This window comes from Phycodurus eques, chromosome 18 (genome assembly GCF_024500275.1).
Source record: "Phycodurus eques isolate BA_2022a chromosome 18, UOR_Pequ_1.1, whole genome shotgun sequence".
Taxonomy (NCBI): domain Eukaryota; kingdom Metazoa; phylum Chordata; class Actinopteri; order Syngnathiformes; family Syngnathidae; genus Phycodurus; species Phycodurus eques.
The window spans coordinates 3,946,820-3,970,420 of NC_084542.1; the positions used below are offsets into that span (position 1 = coordinate 3,946,820).

The following is a 23,601-nucleotide window of genomic DNA, read 5'->3' on the forward strand; positions in this document are numbered from 1 at the left end:
AAAAAAAAAAAAAAAAAAAAAAAAATCTGCAAATAGATGAATCCACAGCTGCTGTACCGCCAGTATGGGAGGGTCCACTGTACTGCATAAAAATGACTTATTGAATACATACCGAGCATTGCAGTGCGGTGTGAGCACCACACCATTGTTTTGTGTGATATCAATGATGCAGTGTTCGGCTTGGATGGCCATCCCACAAAGCTGGATGTCTTGTGATTTGGATGAACCCACACGAGTATGCTCCTACATATGTAGAAAACATGAAATAGAGATGACATGAGCAAGTCACTTTAACAATACAGATTATTCAGGTTTATATGTTGTATTTTTGTGCATGTGTCCAGCACCTTTAAGTAGTAGACAAGCAGCTCATTGAGGGCAGGGTCAGCATTCAGGTTAACCAGGAAGCACTTGTCGTCCACTACTCTGATGCCAGACGACTGCAGGGAAATACCCAAACTCTCCAGCTGCCTCTGACGCGCCTACAGAAGAAAATATTTATTTTTTATTACAAGAACAAATTATAATTTTATTCAGCCGAATTAAATGCAACCCCTTTTATTGAAATTTTGTCTGGGTAAAATTTGCTGTGAAACTCGTGTGTGAGGGTTTGTTACTTGTGCAATAGACTCAGTCTTCCTGAGTTTCTCCTCCCAAGTCACGGTCATTTCTTGAATTAGTTTCTCTGACTCCTCCAGCCGCTCCTTCAGCTCAGGGGCCTTCATAGACTGAAAACAACATAATTCAATTTTTATTTATTGTATTTAGTTTACTTTGTCAAGGGGAAAATAAGATGCTTTATTATACACACATAGACAAAATTGTTGGTAAATTTTAGAGAGAAAAAAAACCCCTAAAAACTCTGCCTCACAGTTCTGAGGTTTGGGGTTCAAATCTCCGCTCCGGCCATCGTGTTCCATTTGCATGTTCTCCCCATGCTTGTGTGGGTATTCTACTGGCACTCTGGCTTCCAAATACATTCAGGTAAGTTCATTCAAGACTTTCAATTGCCCAGATTTGTGCTAGACCAGGGTATACGCCATCTATTATCCAAAGTCAGCAAGTATAGGCTATAGCTCACCTATGAACCCAATGGGGACAAACCATATAGAAAATGGATAGATAGATGGATGGATAATATTAATGATAAAAATAACATAAGCACAATAATAAATAAATAAATAATAAATAAAAAACATGCATTAATTGGAGACTCTAAATTGCCCGTAGGCATGACTGTGAGTGCGAATAGTTGTTTGTTTCTATGTGCCCTGCGATTGGCTGGCAACCAGTTTAGGGTGTACCCCGCCTCCTGCCCGATGACAGCTGGGATAGGCTCCAGCACACCCGCGACCCTAGTGAGGAGAAGCGGCTCAGAAAATAGATGGATGGATGGACAATAATAAATGCATACAAAATATGGATTAACTACGAAAATCAGGCTTTGCTTTTGAAATGTTGTCCAACAGAATTATTCAAAGAAAAGCGGAAAAAAGTAATGAAAATGGACTGCTCCTTCTGTAGGTCAGGGCTCAGAGAAGTCAACTTCAGAATCATCATCATCAAATGTTTGTTACTTGTATGCTTTGGGTCATGACCTTGTCTGAAGAACTATGACCTGCGACTACAACCAAGGTTTCTGACAATGGGCAGCACAAAAGTGTACCACGAATTGTGTCCATGTGTGTAAGTCAAACAGCATATAAAACCTCAGCCTCTGTGAGCTGGTCCCTCAGTTTCTCGACTTCCTCTCGCAGCTCTCTGATAATTCTGGCATTGGGGTCTTCGTTGACCACCGCGTGGTTGACGATGCTTTTGGCCCGATCGGCGTAACGAAGGGTGGACAGAGTCTCGTCATAATTATCTGCTGCTGGGCTGATGGTGGCCACCATTGCTGTGCGGCTGTTCCCCCCTAAACTGTCCTGCAGTTACAGACACCTCTTCATCAACATCTGTGACAACATTTAGGAATCAAATATGTAACACTAAGAACTCAGACTGCACAAAACTCATTTTCCGAACAAAGCAGAAGGAATGCAAATTCGCAAAAAAATTAAAATTGAACATGCAAACAGGTAAAACAGTACAGAAGAGAGTACAATCTTCCTTTTCTGTAATTTTTCTCTTGATACCTTGAGCAGCCAGGTGAGCACTGAGTCCCTGTAGGGAACAAACTTGCTCCTGTTCTTCCCTGCACCCTGGTCTGCCAAGGCCGAGATAACCAAACCCAATGTGCTGAGAGACCTGGAGGCAGGCAGATAGCGGGGAGGGAAGGAGAAATCTAATTTAAAAAATATTGCATAAATAAACTTCACAATGTGAGAAAGTTTTAATTGTAAACAAAAAACTAATATGACACAATCCCATCCCATTTACGATATGATTATACGTAGCGGTAGTATTTCGTTCTCTCACTTGTTGATGTTGCTGCCTTCTTTCAGTCTTTCACCAGCTGCCCCGGTCTTGGCTGCACGCTCACTTCCTGCCAGGTCCACCAGACTAAGCTTGCTCACCTTCTCTCCGCTTGTCTGGAGTGAACACACAACAGTACAGGGAAACAAAACAGTTACAGTATACTGTTAAAATACCCTTGGCTATCCAAACATTTGAGTAAGAAAATCAAGCTTATGTAAAATACTAAATAATCAGAAACGGGCATCTCTATATTCATGGTCAAATTGAAATGGAGTAAGTGCTGACAAGCTAACTTGTTGGCTTTTGTTGCGTGTGTGTGTGTCTTACTCCTGACTGCAGGTCCATAAGAGTGTGAGTTAAGATGATGTTAAACACAGCATGAGATCGGCTGCTCTCTTCATTCATGTTTGTGGCGGCCACTGTCCGAGATTTATTTCCCTCTGACATCAGAGACTCTATATCCTGCCAGAATCGAGAGAAACAACTGACTTTTTAGTATGTCTTGAGAGAAACATTGTTCTTCCCATGGCAGTCTATAGTGTTAACTGCTGCTGTACCTTGTAGCTAGCAACAGCCAGACGAGACAGCCCATCAACATAAGGCCCCAAAACGTTGTGCTCCCTCACCCTCAGCGCTTGTCGGCTTCTACAAATACAGACATACTGTTTAGTATCATTAAAGATGCTCCTTTCTGCTCACTCCTTCGTTTTCCTTACCACAGAAATCATATACAGTGGAACCTAAATTTAACAGACCCAAATTTAACAGACTTCAGATTTAACAGACAGAAAGTAGTTGGAACTTAAACATCACCCCTTTCATACACCAGTAAGGTAAGCTTGGATAAACATTAAAACATTTTCACACATTGTAAACCTTTTCATATTTACAGTAACTTTGTACTGTACTGGATGTTTTAGCCAACAACAACAAAAAAGTACAAAACAAAAATGTCGTACTGTACTGGTGATTTTAGGCCACGAAAAAAAATTCCATTTAATTTAAAGTGGCACAAAGAAGACCCAAAAAATGGCATGTAAATTCGACCCACCACAGGGAAGAGTAATGTTAACAGGCCTGCCAAATTTGAATGAATAAAAACAAAAACAACAAAAAAAAAAATCACAAAAGTAATAAAAGCAGAATTCAAAATTTGAATAATAAGGGCCACCTCTCAGCTCTCAGACTCTGTGGGCTTGTCGAATGGATGCACCAAAAGAAATCAAACACACCGAGGGGGTGATAGCTTATACAATGTAAAATCACGTTAGGAGGCTCAACTTCAAAATTGAATGGTTATTGTGGACTATAATCATAAAAAGACTTTACACCGATCTGATCGGCTTGAACGGTATCGGGCGATAATTAGCATTTTATGCTGATCGGCTTTGTCATAATTGGCCGATCCAATCAATGACCGCAAAAGACATTTATTCCGCGTCGCCATCGTGTACAGTAGATTTTAATCCAAAAGCTAGTTTATTTTTAGCCTTGTCGCATGTCTTTTGACGTACTACTGTAAATATCCAACAGCCAAGAATCTTTTTTTTTTTTTTTTTTTTAAACGTTGGCGGTGTGGGACAGACAACACGTCTGAGACAGACAACACGTAATGCCTGTATCAGACTATAAGACAAATTTGGTCTTTCACGATTACGCTATGTCAGACTACTGTAATAAAATCTTCGTATCCCGTCTTTTATGATCAGGGGGCTTTCATCTTGTCAACTCAAATGCGACCGGATACACTCGTTACCATGGCGACAACATCGCGTATATTATAAGAACGTGTGGTGGTGGTCACTGGTTTTTGGGAGATTACTTTTATCTACGGATTGCTTTAGGTGTGTTCACATACTTTTAATACGATACAGCTCGTAAGAAGGTGTTAAATATATTGTAGAAGTTATAATTTATTTGCTTAGCTTGCATTAGTATTATGGACGATTCTGAGAAAGGAGGATGTCTCGCCTTCAAGAACATGACTCAGCAGGAATCATCAGAGAGAAGGACGTGGCAGGTGTTAGTCCCATGTCTTCACCTTGAAACCCTACCCTTAGTGTGTTGTGTCTTGTAGCTTAGTACGTTATGTCTTGTAAACTTAGAAACCTCCCTATTTCAAATAAATACAGGAGCGACGGGAGAGATTGTTTAGAGGGTATTGAGAGGCTGTAATCTGAACAATCTCCCATACGCCCTCCTCATGAGAAAGAGAGACGAGCGTCTTCATTCCTTTTGTGTCTATTTTTTATAATGTTGGGTAAGATAAATCCAACAGCAGGCAAAAAAAAAAAAAACATTACGTAGCCTAGCAAGCTAGTGCTAGCACTAACGGTTGTCCATAAACATGCCGGCGTTGTGTCAAATCATGCTCACAGCAAGTTTCGATATGTGTGAAGTAATTCAATTACAGTAAGGTAGCACCCACTATTTCTGTCATGTTATAATGTTGGTTTGACCTGACTGATTAGAACACATGACCTGACCGGACGAGAATACTCAGTATACAGTACACAAGTATATACAGTAAATGAACAAGTCATTTAAATAGACACATTCCTCCATCTTGTGATCAGATTGGTGATCGGTTATCCTTTTTTTTTTTTTTTTTTTTTTTTTTTTAAAAACTCGCTGATTAGTGATCAGCCCCAAAAATCCTGATCGTGTAAAGCCTAATAAAAAAAAAAGCACACAAGTCAACTTACCCTCGTTGTTGGTGACATGTCACAGCCCAACATGGCACCGGACAACACCGGGACGTTAGGAGGAAGCCCGGGTAGTTAAGACTGCCCAATTCACTAGTATCAAGTTACCCACGAAGCCATTTTTTCTCTCGTGAAAGTTTACAAAAACTATCCGTCGTAAAATGAGCACTGTAGAGTTGGCTGGTAGTGTTGCTGTTCAGCTCGCCATCTGTGTGTCTTTAAAAAGTCAATCCATCGCTTTTTTATTTCCTCATTTTTTGGGAGCTTAAATAAAGTCACCGAGCTGTTCTGTAAAATTGAGCCATCCAGCGATGACACATTTTCGCGGTGTAGCCATCGTTCGCTTGGTAAATACACGCTGGAATGGTAAATGGGCCTTTTTATGGAAGCTTAACAAATCTAATTCACAACTGAGCAGATAGCCAAACAAAACGTCACTTTGTACTAGTGAGGGAGGGAACCCGCGCTAGAAAATATACGCCCAGCTCTGTGATGTCAAAGGACTGTGTTTTAGCCCCGCCCACAAAATCAGGAAAATTCAAACAGTGAAAAACATTGCTTAAGCTATACCTCAACAATTCAGCACTATATTGTTATTAGTCTGCATATGCTTTCAGCACTTATCTTCAAACATATTTAATGTATAGTATTTTTCGAACTATAAAGCGCACTTAAAATCCTCAAATTTTCTCAAAAACCGACCTGCACCTTTCAATCCGGTGCGCCTTACGCATGAACTCTGGTTGTGCTTACTGACCTCAAACCAATTTTATGTGATATACGGCGCTTAAAAATCTGTCAAAATGTTTTAGTCTGACTTTGATAAACTATGACGCCGGATTGTCGGAGCATTACGGCTACCGTAGTGAGGTGCCTCGCGGAGTAATACTGTGCTTCAACATAATATGGTGTGTGTATAAGTGACTTATCGGTTTTGTTTCACTTAATTCGCCTTATAATCCAGTGCGCCTTATGTATAAAAATAGACCTGTTCATTGATGGCGTGCTTTATAAGCCGGTGCGCCTTATAGTAAAAAGAAATATGGTATTTAGAAACAAAACACAGATACCTGCTCAGAGCCCCTTTAACGGCAAATCTGATTTAACGGACAACCCCTCCCCCTATTAGTCTGTTAAATCGAGGTGCCACTGTACATAGAATAGAGGCCGCCTTGAGATGGATGACCCGTTGTTGCGGTATGTTAGTGGGTCAATCATAATGGAGATGATAATGTCTCTCGTTAACCCATTTTACACATGCACACCGATATTTTTGGGAAACAGACTGTAGGTCATACTGTATATAATATTCAATGATCCGTCTTTATGAAAAGATTGGCGTTTTGATCATTAAACACAGCTCTTTGCAGGAGATGTGCTGTACACGAGTCGTTGGTTTTCCTCACCCTTTAGGGTCCAGCAGGTCTCGGACCTTCTCATTGTAAATCTCCATGTAGGACACTTCCACAGTGAAGCTCTCTCCCTCTCGAGCCTCCTGCATGGTCCTAGAGAACAGGGAGCTGCAGAGGCGAGGGATCAGACCAGGGTGCTCTGCTGAGCCCATCATGGTGTAAGATTTCCCAGAGCCTGAACATGCACAGTTACAGTGTAAGACACTCCAACAATCAAAGAAAGGTTCTATATTCTGTCTTTACTTGTATTTTCGCCATTTTATACTGGTTTGTGAAATTTACTAAACACTATACACTATAGTTGCCTCTGAAGTAATATCTGCAGGCAATTTTTACAGCAGTTCTAGCCATGCATTTGATATGTATGAAAACATGCACTGTATGAAAACAGCAAAGTGGTGGAGCTAGAGAAAGTAATTTCATTTTTCGTCTCTCAGATAAAGATAGAAGCAGGAATTGCTACTTCTGTGTGTCCACTGAACAAGTGTTAGATTAAATCAAATCAAACTATTTGTATAGCACCTCCTACATAAAAATGCAACACAAAGTGCTTCACAAAAAATAAAGGAAATCAAAGCACTACAACACATGGAAAAAGATCCGCCCTTCCTACCACCACGCAGACACACACACCCACATACAGTGGGTACGGAAAGTATTCAGACCCCCTTAAAATTTTCACTCTTTGTTATATTGCAGCCATTTGCTAAAATCATTTCCCCCCCCCCCCCCCTCGTTGTACACACAGGACCCCATATTGACAGAAAATAAACATAATGGTGACATTTTTGCAGATTTATTAAAAAAGAAAAACTGAAATATCAGTCATAAGTACTCAGACTCCTTGCTGTGACACTCATATTTAACTCGGGTGCTGTCCATTTCTTCTGATCATCCTTGAGATGGTTCTACACCTTCATTGGAGTTCAGCTGTGTTTGATTATACCGATTGGACTTGATTAGGAAAGCCACACACCTGTGTAGCATATATTAGTTGAATAAAATGTACAACCCCAATTCCAATGAAGGTGGGACGTTGTGTTAAACATAAATAAAAACAGAATACAATGATTTGCAAATCATGTTCAACCTATATTTAATTGAATACACTACAAAGACAAGATATTTAATGTTCAAACTGATAAACTTGATTGTTTTTTGCAAATAATCATTAACTTAGAATTTTATGGCTGCAACACGTTCCAAAAAAGCTGGGGCAGGGTCATGTTTACCACTGTGTTACATCACCTTTTCTTTTAACAACATTCAATAAACGTTTGGGAACTGGGGACACTAATTGTTGAAGCTTTGTAGGTGGAATTATTTCCCATTCTTGCTTGATATACAGCTTCAGTCCACGCGGTGAGAAAAAACTCGCACCGCACTTACTTCCCAACGCAGCCTCATCCGTGAACTGTTCCACACCCAAAAGGGTAGCTTTGGGGAGTTTGCAGGTGTTCCCTGCGGTCCACGCTTGGCAGCGCGGCCAGGATGTTTGGTGTCTCCCAGCCTTTGCCACCTCGTGGTGAGAGCTTCGGGGGCTCCCCAGGCTGGGCCAGACCTTCGGCAGGTGGAACAACGAGAGAGCGAGCGAGAGAACATGAGCTTCTTAGAGTGAGGCCGGCCCCTTTTGACCAAATGGAAGGCAGCCCGCGCCACTATAATCGCATTTCATCTTAGTATAATTTGTGGTTTAAAACCATCCATCAATCCATCCAATTTCTGAGCCGCTTCTCCTCACTAGGGTCGCGGGCGTGCGGGGGCCTATCCCAGCTGTCATCAGGCAGGAGGCGGGGTACACCCTGAACTGGTTGCCAGCCAATCGCAGGGCACATAGAAACAAACAACCATTCGCACTCACAGTCATGCCTACGGGCAATTTAGAGTCTCCAATTAATGCATGTTTTTTCGGATGTGGGGAGGACACCGGAGTGCCCGGAGAAAACCCACGCAGGCACGGGGAGAACATGCAAACTCTGGTTTAAAACCAGTGGAATAAAATATTAATTACTGGATTTAAGATAACGAGACCATTGTTCCTCTTTGCCTTGTCACACACAACCAATGTTTCAAGTGTATGTGATTATTGGGAAAACTAATATTTGCAATGTGGCATTCATGTTGTGGGGTGAAACATTTCATCCGGTTCAGTTGACAAACAGATTTGACATCAGACATTCAAATTTGCAAAAATACAATCACTAGTGGCATTCATGTAAGGTTCTTAAAATATTATATTGCATTCAAGTCCAGTGAAGACTGTGATCAGTTATTCCGGGTTTGCAGTGGCTTTCCGCCACCTGTGGGGGTCGATGTGTCATCCATTGTCCCAGCCCAGATGTACAGGTGTTACGGCACGCAGCAGGAAGGCGAAGTCTTTGTTGTTGAGGCTCTCCAGGCTGGCTGGTGGTGGAAGTTAATTCATTTAGCGTTCTGGTGCGAAACCAGTTGTTTTTTTCATAGCTTTGATGCTCCGTGGGCTTGTAATTCACTTAGCATCCGCATTCAAAACAAGATGTCTGTGTACTGCTTTGATGCTTAGGCTTGTAATTCACTTAGCGTCTTTGTGCGAAGTGAAATCTGGCATCCCCGTAGTCGTCTCCCTTGGCGGGGGAGTGGAGACAGGAATGCCGTTTGGTCTAGAGTGTGGGGGTCACTGTGCCATCAGGGGGGAGCATGTCCCTTACACCTGTCTATATAAAACCTTACAGCTCACAATGCATGTCAGCGCAAATGAGAATCATGAGGTCAAAGGAACTGCCTGAAGAGCTCAGAGACAGAATTGTGCAAGGAACAGATCTGGCCAAGGCTACAAAAATTATTTCGGCTGCATTTAAGGTTCCTAAGAGCACAGTGGCCTCGATAATCCTTAAATGGAAGACGTTTGGGAACCCTTCCGAGAGCTGGCCATCCGGCCAAAACTGAGCCGTCCAGCCAAACTGAGCAATCAGGGGAGAAGAGCCTTGGTGAGAGAGGTAAAGAAGAACCCAAAGATCACTGTGGCTGAGCTCCAGAGATGCAGTCGGGAGATGGGAGAAAGTTCTAGAAAGTCAACCATCACTGCAGCCCTCCACCAGTCGGGGCTTTATGACAGAGTGGCTCAACGGAAGCCTCTCCTCAGTGCAAGACTCATCAAAGCCCGCATGGAGTTTGCAAAAAAAAACACTTGAAGGACTCCAAGATGGTGAGAAATAAATTTCTCTGGTCTGATGAGAACGAGATAGAAGTTTTTGGCCTTAATTCTAAGCGGTATGTGTGGAGAAAACCAGGCAATGCTCAACACCTGTCCAATACAGTCCAAACAGTGAAGCATGGTGGTGGCAGCATCATGCTGTGGGGGTGTCTTTCAGCTGCAGGGACAGGAAGACTGGTTGCAATCGAAGGAAAGATGAATGCGGCTAAGTACAGGGATATCCTGGACGAAGACCTTCTCCAGAGTGCTCAGACTGGGCTGAAGGTTTACCTTCCAACAAGACAATGACCCTAAGCTAAAATAACGAAGGAGTGGCTACAGAACAACTGAAGCAGTGACCGTTCTTGAATGGCCCAGCCAGAGCCCCGACGTAAACCCAATTGAGCATCTCTGGAGAGACCTGAAAATGGCTCTCCACCAATGTTCAACATCCAAACTGACAGAACTGGAGAGGAACTGCACGGAGGAATGGCAGAGGATCCCCAAATCCAGGAGTGTTGTTGCATCATTCCCAAAAATTCTCATGGCTGTATTAGTTCAAAAGGGTGCTTCTACTAAGTACTGAGCAAAGGGTCTGAATACCTATGGTTGTGTGATATTTCAGTTTTTCTTTTTTAATAAATCTGCAAAACTGTCATTTTTATTTTAGCAAATGGCTGCAATATAACAAAGAGTGAAAAATTTAAGGGGGTCTGAATACTTTCCAAACCCATTGTACATAGAAACACTCACAAATGCATACATACTAACTGTGATTAGTTACATGGCTCGGCACAAGCATTCTTGACACCTACCACATGTAATGGTTGGCTAGTGTGAATGCTCAATAAATAGGTCACAAAGTCAAGCGAGTTAAAACAATGGTGTGTCATATCATGAAGTGATGTACAGTGGGGCAAAAACGTATTCAGTCAGCCACCAATTGTGCAAGTTCTCCCACTTAAAAAGATGAGAGAGGCCTGTAATTATATAGGTATTAAATAGGTATAACTCACCTGAGACAAAAATGAGAAACATTTAAAAAAATCCAGATAATCACATTGTCTGATTTTTAAATAATTTGTTAACAAATTATGGTGGAAAATAAGTATTTGGTCACCTACAAACAAGCAAGATTTCTGGCTCTCACAGACCCGTCACTTCTTCATTAAGAGGCTCCTCTGTCCTCCACTCGTTACCTGTATTAATGGAACCTGTTTGAACTCGTTATCGGTATAAAAGAGTCACACTATAAACTCCACGATGACCAAGACCATAGGCCATAGAGCTGTCAAACGATACCAGAAACTAAATTGTAGACCTTTACCAGGCTGGGAAGACTAAATCTGCAATAGGTAAGCAGCTTGGTATGAAGAAATTAATCAATTATTAGAAAATGGAAGACATACAATCTCCCTCAATCTAGGGCTCCATGCAAGAGCTCAAGATCTCATCCCGTGGGGTCAAAATGATCACAAGAACGGTGAGCAAAAATCCCAGAACCACACGGGGGGTACCTAGTGAATGACCTGCAGCGAGCTGGGACCAAAGTAACAAAGGCTACCTGATATCAGTAACACACTACGCCGCCAGGGACTCAAATCATGCAGCACCAGACCAGTCCCCGTGCTTAAGACAGTACATGTCCAGGCCTGTCTGAAGTTTGTTTGGATGATACAGAAGAGGATTGGGAAAATGTCATGTGGTCAGATGAAACCAAAATAGAACTTTGGTAAAAACTCAACTCGTTGTGTTTGGAGGAGAAAGAATGCTGAGTTGCATTCAAAGACCACCATACCTACTGTGAAGCATGGGGGTAGAAACACTGCAAAGATTGCCTGCTGAATTTGTCTGTCGTTTTCATTTCACTCATTATTACACACAGTATTGTGCAACGCTTTTAAAAACTGTTATAAACCTAGCAAAGATAACCCCTCTATCTATCTTCATTGTCATTAAAATGAAGTGCAATTATTGCAGGAGGAATGAGCTATCCATGTTCTGTTTGGGACCATGGTTTTAAATAGGTAAATAATTTGCAAAATAGTGTGAATAATAATAATATTTTTATAGGTGGTGGTACACTGATTCAATCATTTTTAAATGTATGTCAATCATATGGTTGTGGTATTGCTCAAAATTAAGTGGTTTTCCTCAGAGAAGAGGGTAAGGATCCCTCACTATAAAAACTGAACTAATGATCAAATGAAAGTAAAGCCTTTGGTTTTTTGGTTAGTTTTTTAAAATTGATTTGACCTGAAAAAGTTAGTGTTGAGCCCTGAGGAGTATATGCAAACAGAGTAATTTAGCACGTGCAATGTGATTTATCAAACCTGAGACGTATTGTGATTTTGCAACTTTCAATACCGGCAGCAGGGAGAACTTTACCGCTGTAAGCATTTTTGAAATCCTAGACACAGAAACTATCGCAACAATACGACTATTCAGTAATGCAATTTAGGAGTTTCTGAATGATCTCAGGGCTGATTGGTTTCAGCCACAAGAAGGAGTTATGCCTCATCACCAATGACAAAAATCGCCTGGGTCGTCTCCCAGAACACTTTTCCGGGTGTGCTGGGCTGTCCCAAGTTTAAAACGTAACGTTAAACAGGATGGGGACACAGATGTAATTGCCAAACACTCTGGACAAGTTGAATTAAACAAAACATGGCTTTTACTTGGTTTCTGGCCTTCCCAAAATTATTGGAGCAATCAATTTATTTTCTGGAAATTCAAAAATATCTTTGTTTGCCTCTTCCACAAACACTTCCAATTGGATCACATCAAACTTAATTTTGTGCATGTGATGCTCTCCAAAATGTTCCATGGTGACACCAACCAGCGCGACCTAAAGCACAAAACCCTCTTAAACACAGCGGTCTCAACCACTAGTGTGCCTGTTGCCAACAGTGCGCATTCGGTTACAACACCGAACACACAATTTAGCACCCTCTATTTGGGATCTTAGTAAATCAGACCCTATGAGTGTTAGCCAGCAGGGGTAAGGGGAGGGACAACTGGTCCAGTGAGACTGCTCACTTTCCACACCACACATTAAAGGCCAGAAGTACTGTAAAAATAACCTGCAGGAGATAGATTACACTCAAGTAAAGCCATTGCCAACATAATAATTGTCCCTCACTCAATTATAATAGATACCCCTGGTTTAGTCAACGTAAAACTTTGGCAATTTAGTACAATTACATACTCTTTTACATTTTAAGGAAATGTATTAACTTAGCTTTAATTGCATGTTCCTCATCTAATTTCATAAGAACAAAAATAATATGAATCATAACATTTGCTCATGGGGTTATACAGTACTAACCTGTTTGCCCGTAAGCAAAGATGCAGGCATTGTAACCCATGAAGGCATTGTCTAGCAAACTCTCCCCAAGGGACTGGAATAGCACTTCTTGACCTGTACGAACATAAGAAAACAAATAACATGGACAACTCCTGCAACTTGTCTGCTGCATAATACAAACTGCATTTTCAAGTTAATTTCAAAGGCAACGAGGAGGTCACGCACAACAAAGATTGTTTTTCAATTTTTTTTCCCCCGATTATTTGTTATCTGATTATATAAAGATGGCTCAGAATAGACATTTTCTACCCTTTTTTTTTTGCAGTTAACGTGTGACTACATCCTAGCAGTAAAACAGCCCATTTATTTGCCTCACTCCATAAATAGTTCAGAGCTCAGCCAACATTCTGTGATGAGATAAGTATAAGAAATGAGTCACCAGGCACACAAGCTAAAAACAGAACAGAGTTTGATAAAAGGCAAACCTGCAAACTTGTCTTTCTGGGATTCATCCATGGACCAGAAACAGTGATCATAGGCAAAAACCTGATGAAAAACAGGCCGACATCGAAGGGATTAACATTTCGTAAACAAAAGGGGATGTGACATTTTGATTTAATACTAACCTTTGGCTGATTCCTGGGGGGGGGGGGGGGGGGGGGGGGGGGTTAGAAGAGATTGAAAACATTAGTACCAAAGAAAATGAACTTAATTTAGATCCAACATTATTTATACACATACATTACATAGGTAACAATGAAGCTCACACACCACAAAGTTCACACAGTAAAAACCATGCCACCAGACGCTATTATTATGTTCATTATACTTTATAGGGGTGTCCCGATCCGGTCTTTGAGATTGCCAATCGGTCCGATGTCAGCAAAAAAACAAGTATTGGATCGGACTGGATCTAAATTCTCAGATTTGACCACTCTTATACAAGCAGTCCATTATATGATCCCCTCTAGCACGTTTATCCAGTAGCGCCCGGACGGCATGCAGAGCCCACGTGATCACAACAAGTTGCCAAGGTGCTACCATAGTAGCAAGCAGTAAGAGTGAATGTTGTTTGTCTAAAGTTGCTTACTGACACTCGAGTTGATGTTCACTGCAAAGCTAAACACACACAACAAAATAATTTGATCTATTAACTGTTCAAATACATCACAGAATTGATTTATTTGTTTTTGTTCACACACAAAAATTTAAAAATAAATCGCTAGCTCAAAGTTAACACACAACAAATGAAAAACCCCATTGACGAGTTAACGAAGATGAGCATCAAACTAGTGTCAAATAATGAATATTGGTACATAAACGCCTAATAAACATACAAACAGGCAATATAACAATACTCTTAGGCATATATTCTTTAAACTCTGAAAAACGAGTTTTATTAACAATATTCGATAGTGACTTCTACTTTCTTTGTTACTGCGTGTGTATCTCATTGCGTGCACCACACTGCCCCTCAGAGGTCAAGACGTACACAGCAGGTACTTTATGTAACCCACTGGTTAATAATAAATGGGTTAGTATTTCTCATACCTACTGTGGCTGATTTTTGTTCTGAGTAATATCACTTGATCAAGCCTTTTCTAAAATTTCATACTACAAAATAAGTAAAGAATGTAATGTTATTGCTGAAATCGGATCGAACCGATGTTGGCCAAAACTCAAGGCTGCAGTATCGGATCGGATAATGTAGATGTTTTCTGTTTTTTGTTTTAACATAGAAAGTACATTGAGATAAATGCTCAATGGTCAGAAACACAGTCACTTTCACGAGGTACCGGTTCTTCACACTTTGTTTTCCCACCCAGTCTGCAACATTTATTCATGGCTTGCTAACGTGTGGCTACAAAAAAAATCCATAACAGTTGGAGAACAGTTTTAGGTATGGAATAGAAATGTTTCTTTTCGGACTGAATTAAAGTTTTTGATAACTGTTTATAGGTTTGTTAAGTGTGATTACAAAAGAACTATACAATCATTTCGACAAAACTTTGAAAAGATAGAACATGGGCTATTGAAGAAACCAATAATTTTGGCAATGGATAAAGTTGTGAATTAGGAATTAATTTTCACTTTTTGCTGCTAAGGTCTGCTTGCATTGGGGCCAAATGCAGCAGTGACGCACCAGATGGGGCTGTGTTAAAAAGATAGCAGTGTGTGGCAGGTGGCACACTTTGTGGAGGTTGAAGTGAAACAGTAACACGATCTGTTGACGGACAAGTTTAGAATTTCTCGTCTTCATGAAGTTGTGTAATCTATCTGTGCGACATCCTCAAATGAAAGGTGGAGGAGCACAAGGTCTCGAACATCCACCAGCTCTGTGATGTCATCACGAAGGAGTTGAAGAGGATTGCAGTGGCAACGTGACGCTCTGGTGAACGCCATGACCAAAAGGGTTAAAGGCAGTGCCAGAAAATAATGGTGGTCACACAAAATATTGACACTTTGGTCCCAATTATGGACATTTTCACTTTGATGTATACTCACTTTTGTTGTCAGTGTTTTAGACATTAATGGCTGTGTGTTGAGCTATTTTGAAGGGACAGTAAATAAATGTAGATGCAGCAACAATGCAGCCCCACAGGATTATGGCTCCTCCACCATACTTGACTATTGGCAGGGTGCTCTTTTCCTTAATGGCTTCATTGCGCCATCCACAAACATACTGTTTTTGTGCATCGCCAAAAAACCCTATTTTTGCTTCTTCTGTCCATATAATGTTGTTCATCATTTGCTCTTTTATATCAAACACAGGTTCTCTTTAGAAAAATGGGTTTCGCTTGATTCATTTTCTTCACGAGAAATTCCACATTTAGTACTTAAAGATCCTGTATTTTACCAAACCAACTGTTTCTAGTATTTGGGCTCTAAGGTGCCTCAGAAATATGAATTAAAATCGTCCAAACATTCCTGAGCTACAGTAAAACGTTTTTCTGCCGAGAGGCCTGAAAGCAGGTTATTCAAATTTCTCGAGTTTATCCACATCACAAGCAAAAGTCTCCGCATACCACTCCGCGCCCGTGCTACTGCTGTCAACATAAACACGTGCTCTCACAAGTGGGTCTCCTACACGGAGGCAACCAATCGGAGAAAAGGGGGCGGTCCTAGCCAAATATGGACAAAGCGAATACAGAACTGGGTCAAACAGAAGTACCGTAATTTATTGAGTATAATGTTCACCCATGTATAATGCGCACCCCCAAAGATGACCTCAAAATTGTGGAAAACCCTTCTACCTATGTATAATGCATTTTTACAATGCATGATTTTGCTTCTACCCATATGATCAAAACAAAGTATTTTTTCAAAGAATTCTTCTGAAGTTAAGCATTTTATTTGAAGATGTAATACTTTATTTTCTTGCTTTTATTTTGAAATTCACAGCCTTACTTTTATTTAGTAAACGAGAAAACACAGTTGTCATGTTGTCATGTTTGATTACCCAGGTAGAATTTGTAAGATACATTTCTTTAAAGAAAACACGACGGGCCAGGCGAAACACATTTAATTAAATTTTAATGGGATTCAAACTGTCAAGCTTTTCAGAAAAGCATTATCATTGAACAAAACAAAGAATTTAATGATGGTTGTTGTTAATTCAGTCATATTTAAAAAAAAAAAAAAAAACAATATTTCACAAATTCTCCCAGGGTATGTAAACTTATGAGCACAACTGTACATACAGTTGGTATGGAAAGTTTTCAAACCCCCTTAAATTTTTCACTCTTTGTTATATTGCAGCCGTTTACTGAGGAAATTATTTTTTACTTGAATGATTTGAGCAATGTACACACAGCACCCCATATTGACGGAAAAAACGGAATTGTTGAAATTTTTGCTGATTTATTAAAAAAGAAAAACTAAAATTTCACACAGCCATAACTAGTCAGACCCCTTGCTGTGACACGCACATTTAACGTGGGTGCTGTCCCTTTCTTCTGATCATCCTTGAGATGGTTCTACACCTTCATTGGAGTCCAACTGTGTTTGATTATACTGATTGGACTTGAATAGGAAAGCCACACACCTGTTGATATCAGAATCATTAGGTCAAAGGGACTACCTGAAGAGCTCAGAGACAGAATTGTGGCAAGGCTACAAAAAAATACAAAAATACAACTGCTGCAGCACTTAAGGTTCCTAAGAGCACAGTGGCCTCCATAACCCTTAAATGGAAGACATTTGGGACGACCAGAACCCTTCCTAGAGCTGGCTGTCCGGCCAAACTGAGCAATGGGGGGAGAAGAGCCTTGGTGAGAAAGGTAAAGAAGAACCCAAAGATCACTGTGGCTGAGCTCCACAGATGCAGTCGGGATATGGAAGAAAGTTCTAGAAAGTCAGCCATCACTGCAGCCCTCCACCAGTCGGGGTTTTATGGCAGAGTGGCCCGACGGAAGCCTCTCCTCAGTGCGAGACACATGAAAGCCTGCATGGAGTTTGCTAAAAAACACCTGATGGACTCCAAGATTGTGAGAAATAAGATTCTCTGGTCTGATGAGACCAAGATAAAACTTTTTGGCCTTAATTCTAAGCGGTATGTGTGGAGAAAACCAGGCACTGCTCATCACCTGTCCAATACAGTCCAAACAGTGAAGCATGGTGGTGGCAGCATCATGCTGTGGGGGTGTTTTCCAGCTGCAGGGATAGGGAGATTGAAGGAAAGATGAATGTGGCCAAGTACAGGGATATCCTGGAGGAAAACGTTCTCCAGCGTGCTCAGGACCTCAGACTGGGCCGAAAGTTCACCTTCCAACAAGACAATGACCCTACGCACAGAGCTAAAATAACGAAGGAGTGCCTTCTTGAATGGACCAGCCAGAGCCCTGACTTAAACCCAACTGAGCATCTATAGAGAGACCTGAAAATGGCAGTCCACCAATGTTCACCATCCAACCTGACAGAACTGGAGAGGATCTGCAAGGAGGAATGGCAGAGGATCCCCAAATCCAGGTGTGAAAAACTTGCATCATTCACAAAAAGACCCATGGCTGTATTAGCTCAAAAGGGGGCTTCTAATAAATACTCAACAACGAGTCTGAATACTTATGGCTAGGTGATATTTCAGTTTTTCTTTTTTAATAAATAAATGTGTGCTCTTTCAATCTAGTATTAGAAATGAAAAAAAAAAAAAAAAAAAAAAAGAAATTAGGGTCACTTTAAATAAATCAAAATATGGTACTTTCAAAACAATATGTTAATCTTCAATACTTGGTTGGGAATCCCTTTGCTTTAATCACTGCCTCGATGCACCGTGGCATTGAGGCAATCAGCCTGTGGCATTGCCTGGGAGTTATGGAACCCCAGATTTCCTTGATGCTTGCTGTCAGTTCCTCTTTGTTTTTGGGCCTGGTGGCCCTGATTTTCCTCTTGATAATACCTCATAGATTCTCAATGGGGTTGAGATCCCGCGTGTTGGCTGGCCAGTCAAGCACTGTGATGGCATGGGCATCAAACCAGGTTTTGTTGCTTCTGGTGGTATGGGCAAGGGCCAGATCCTGCTGGAATTCCTCATGATTCCTCAGCAGAAGGAATCAAGAAGTCATCTAAAACATTCTGGTAGACTGTTGCGCTGACCTTGAATTTAATAAAGCAGAGTTTACCAACACCTGCATTGGACATTGCACCCCAAATCATGACTGACTGTGGATATTTCACACTGGACCTCAAGCAGCTTGGGTTCTGTTCTTCACCAGTCTTCCTCCAAACCCTTGAATCTTGATTCCCAAAATGAAAGGCACACTTTACTTTCATCGGAAAAGAGGACCATGGACCACTGGCCAACAGTCCAATCCTTCTTCTCCTTGTTCCAGTTGAGACGCTTCCTACGCTGGCTCAGGCTCAGAAGTGGCTTGACCCGACAGTTGAAGCCCATCTCCCGAATGCGTCTGAGTGTGGTGGTTTTTGAAGCTGTGACTCCCGCCTCATTGCACTCTGATCACTGGGGAACACAATTTTTGTTGAGTTAGGTCTGACAGCTGTTTTTAACAAATTTTTGGGTGCGGAATCCAAAACTGATTGCAGTTTTCCTCTATCACATCAAGCTGTTTAACAAAGGGAGAAGAAAGTGGAACAAAGGACCACCACCCCTCATTCATGCTCATATATTCTGTCTTACTTCGGCTAATCTTCATTCCTCTGCTCTCCAGTGCATGCCTCCATCTTTCTAACTGTTCCCCCACCTGCTCCCTGCTTTCACTGCAGATCACAATGTCATCTGCAAACATCATGGTCCACAGAGATTCCAGTCTAACCTCATCTGTCAGGCTATCCATCACCACTGCAAACAGGAAGGGGCTTGGGGCTGATCAGTGATGCAGTCCCACCTCCACCTTAAATTCGTCTGTCACACCTACAGCACACCTCAACACTGTTCTGCTGCCCTCATACATGTCCTGTATTATTCTAACATACTTCTCTGCCACTCTAGACTTCCGCATGCAGTACCACAGTTCCTCTCTCTGTAGTTTGTCATAGGCTTTCTCTAGATCTACAAAGACACAATGTAGCTCCTTCTGACCTTCTCTGTACTTTTCCATCAACATCCTCAAGGCAAATGATGCATCTGTGGTACTCTTTCTAGGCATGAAACCATACTGTTCCTCGCAAATATTCACTTCTGTCCTGAGCCTAGCCTACACTACTCTTTCTCATAACTTCATTGTGTGGCTGATCAACTTTATTCCTCTATAGTTCCCACAGCTCTGCACATCACCCTTGTTCTTAAAAATGGGCACCAGCACACTTTTCCTCCATTCCTCAGGCATCTTCTCATGCGCTAGAATTTTATTTAACAAGCTGGACAAACACTCCACAGCCACCTCTCCTAGATGCTTCCATACCTCCACAGGAATGTCATCAGGACCAACTGCCATTCCATTTTCCCTCCTCTTTAATGCCTTTCTAACTTCCCCCTTACTAATCTTTGCCACTTCCTGGTCCACCACACTTGCTTATTCTAGTCTCCCTTCACTCTCATTTTCCTCATTCCTCAACTCCTTTTTTCCATCTATCTAGCACACTACTGGCACCAGTCAACATATTTCCATCTCTTAATCACCCTAACCTGCTGCACATCCTTCCCATCTCTTTCCCTCTGTCTGGCCAACCTGTATAGATCCTTTTCTCCTTCTTTAGTGTCCAACCTGGCATACATCATATGCCTCTTGTTTGGCCGTTTTCCTATTCTTCCTCCCCACCGTCAGTCATCTTGCACACCACTATTCTATGCTGTCTAGCCACACTCTCCCCTACCACTACTTTGCAGTCAGTCACCTCCTTCAGATTACATCGTCTGCAGAAAAAGTAATCCACCGTGTAGGTCACCCTATGTTTCTGCCTCTTCTGGAAAAAAGTGTTCACTACAGCCATTTGCATCCTTTTTGCAAAGTCTACCACCATCTGTCCCTCCAAGTGCCTTTCCTGGATGCCGTACTTACCAATCACTTCTTCATCACAACATATTTTCATGTCCATTACAATCTGGACCAATCACAACTCTCTCTCTGTCTGGGATGCTCAGAACTACTTTGTCTAGCTCCTTCCAGAATTTCTCTTTCACTTCTAGGTCACATCCTACCTATGGGGCATAGCCACTAATCACATTATACATAAGACCCTCAATTTCAAGTTTCAGCCTCATCACTCGATCTGATACTCTTTTCACCTCCAAGACATTGTACGCCAACTCTTCTTTTAAAATAACCCCGACTCCATTTCTCTTCCCATCTTCACCATGCTAAAACAATTTAAACACTGCCCCTAAACTTCTAGCCTTACAGCCTTTCCACCTGCTCTCCTGGACACAACATATCAACCTTTCTCCTAATCATCATGTAAACCAACTCCCGAGATTTTCCTGTCATAGTCCCAACATTCAAAGTCCCCACATTCAGTTCTCAGCTCTTTGCTTTCCTTTTCTCTTTCTGCCGAAGAGGTGGATAGCGGGTGCTTTCCACCTCCTCTTCTTCTTCTTCGACCCACAGTAGCTGAATTTATACCGGCGCCCTGCAGGTTGACGGCGCCGGTGGCGGATGTTGTTAACCCGTGCCACGACCGATCCGGTATGGAATTCTTTGGATGAACGCTCATATTTGTTTGGCAACGTTTTAAGCCGGATGGCCTTCCTGACGCAACCCTCTGCATTTATACGGGATTGGGACCGGCCTACAGTGCCTTGTGCCCCCCATAGGTCTGCATTTAATCAGCATAAAAATATAACTCAACAGTTTTGTTTTTCCAAATTGTTCCCCAGTGTCCGTTGAAGCCCACGGTCATCTCTTTCGCTGGTGCATCTTCTCCTCCCACATTTTGTTCTTCCATTGCTATGTTTGGACACAGCACTCTGTGAACAGCTAGCCTCCTGAGCTATGATCTTTTGTTTATTACCCATCATATGGAGGGTATCAATGATGGTCTTCTGGCCAGTTGTCAAGTCTGCAGTCTTCAACATACTGAACCCAATTGAGACAATTTAAACAAATTGAAGCAATTGAATGACACCTGGGGAAACCTGTGCAGGTACTTTGAGTTTAGTAGATGATTAGTGTGTGACACACAGTTTAAAACATTTATGGCCTGCAAAATTTGGGCTAATTTCGTCAGTCTTCTAATTTTTTGAATTCCTGATTTCGTGGGTTTTATGAGCTGGAAGCCCAAATTATGTAAAAATAAACAAATACTTGAATACATTTTGAATAGAATTATGGAAAGACGGTTGGACATTTTTCCATGATATTCAAATTTCTTGGAAAGGGTCTGAATATCAGACATATTCTGAGTGCACAACAGAAATAAAGTCTTTAAGCAAGCAGACATATCAATTTAGGGGTTTGAAAAAAAAGACTGCTGAAGTAGTCATGGCCACACAGTGGCCGGAACAAGGCCTCTCTGTGTGAGATTTGCTGGCCCGTGAAAGAGCAACATTAAGTCCTGTCCTCTCCTGGGCTGGCAAGGACATTCTTAAGATAACTGGCAGAGAATCCCAGCTCCAAGGAGTCACGAAAGTGGAGGGAGAAGGAAGGTAAGGGTGACCAACCAAGAGCAGGCCAGTGCTAGATTATGATCAGATCAGATAACCCAGATTACACTAACAGGACGTTCCAGGGCCATCCATATGATGACAACATATTTAAAATGCACGGCAGCTTCTCAACTGGGATATGAAAGAATTGTGATAAAATAAACAGATTAAAAAAGTAATTCAAACAAGAGTTGTTATCAAAGGCAAAGAGAGATAAGACAGAACAAATACAGTTCCATTTTCAGTACACTTTTCCTCAAGGGATGATAAACATTATGACCAAACTTCAGGGGCAGCTTCCAGCACATCCAGTAGAAAAAAATTAAATAATTTGCCAAAGAATGCAAACACCCAGTCGATGGAGTTAGGTGGTTAAGTTATGAAAGCAGTAACAAGGATTCATTAATCTCTCTCGATTTAAGGGTCTGACGGCACCTGATATATTGGTGGCACGCTGCGGGTACCAAGGGTGCTGTAACATATTAACATCCCCTGAGGCTCGCACAGCAATTCAGCTAAAGCTGTCAGGCAGAAAGCTGACACAGCACAAACCATGGAAAAGTGGCTAGTCAGTGACTTGCCTTACAACCAAAGAGTCTGCTAGAGATGCATTTTGCTAATACAAAGACAAATGAGATGCTAATTGGGAGGTCCATTCAGCATTTTGGTTAAAATCTTGCTCTTCTCGCTCTGTATGACGCTTTGTGTAAATCTCTTCCTGTGTTAAAGAGAGGTGGTTAAACCTGTTCGCAACATGCCCAAAGGGGAAAAGACGCAGCTGAAGCATGTCAGGGCAGAACAGACACACACAAAATGCATAGCATGGCTACAGCAACAAGGAACATCTCTCTTTTAACAAAACGTGTGTTCATACTGTCCCTTCGGCAGGCTTATTTGTCTAAAAAGATAAACTGACCACCTGTCAGAACCATGCAGGAACAGCCACTTGATTCACTGCCAGCTAGGCTGACTATTGGGTCAGGCTATTGAGTTGAAACTCTTTTGACAGAAAATACAGTACAGTAGATTTACTAGCCACTGCATTAGATACACCTGCACAGGAAATTATAGTTTGCTCTGATTTTGAATCACAAATTCTCAACTTCCAAGACATTTGGAACAGTTGTATACTTTGGGGGACCAGTTCAGGGAAGGCCATTGTCTGTTCGAGCATGACTGTGCCCTCACAACCTTGGGCTGAACTAGAACAGATATTGTGAGCCAGGCCCTTTCTTCCAACATCATTGACCTCTGATCTCACAAATGTTTTTGACGAATAGACAACAATTTCCAAATATACATTCCAAAATATTTTACAAAGGCTTCCAAGAAGAATGGGAGCAAATCTGCAAATGGTTATACCATGTTTATACTCCAGTCTGACTTCCTGCATCTGTAAAAGTGTTCCAATACTTTTATTAATATAATGGATGAAAGTACGTCCCTTTAAGTTACATAAAAGGATAGAAATTTTCCAAGTGGGATTAAAAGGTAAATATATGATGAAATAATTTATATCCTTCTCTATTATGTACAAATAGACGTGTTTACAT

At 41.5% G+C, this 23,601-nt stretch overlaps 1 protein-coding gene across 3 annotated transcripts in view; it reads right to left on the reverse strand.

Moving 5' to 3' along the window:
• LOC133417054 (kinesin-like protein KIF13B) overlaps window positions 1-23,601 on the reverse strand; it is a 65,466-nt gene that overhangs the window by 33,550 nt on the left and 8,315 nt on the right. For all 3 annotated transcript variants that reach the window (XM_061704512.1, XM_061704511.1, XM_061704513.1), the window contains exons 4-15: window positions 13,638-13,650; window positions 13,497-13,557; window positions 13,033-13,125; window positions 6,527-6,707; window positions 2,973-3,060; window positions 2,743-2,877; window positions 2,416-2,528; window positions 2,133-2,244; window positions 1,710-1,922; window positions 618-728; window positions 348-482; window positions 113-243 (exon numbers count right to left, since the gene is read on the reverse strand). In XM_061704512.1, coding sequence (XP_061560496.1) covers window positions 113-243; window positions 348-482; window positions 618-728; window positions 1,710-1,922; window positions 2,133-2,244; window positions 2,416-2,528; window positions 2,743-2,877; window positions 2,973-3,060; window positions 6,527-6,707; window positions 13,033-13,125; window positions 13,497-13,557; window positions 13,638-13,650 — 1,386 coding nt within the window. The remainder of the gene's footprint in view (window positions 1-112; window positions 244-347; window positions 483-617; window positions 729-1,709; window positions 1,923-2,132; window positions 2,245-2,415; window positions 2,529-2,742; window positions 2,878-2,972; window positions 3,061-6,526; window positions 6,708-13,032; window positions 13,126-13,496; window positions 13,558-13,637; window positions 13,651-23,601) is intronic.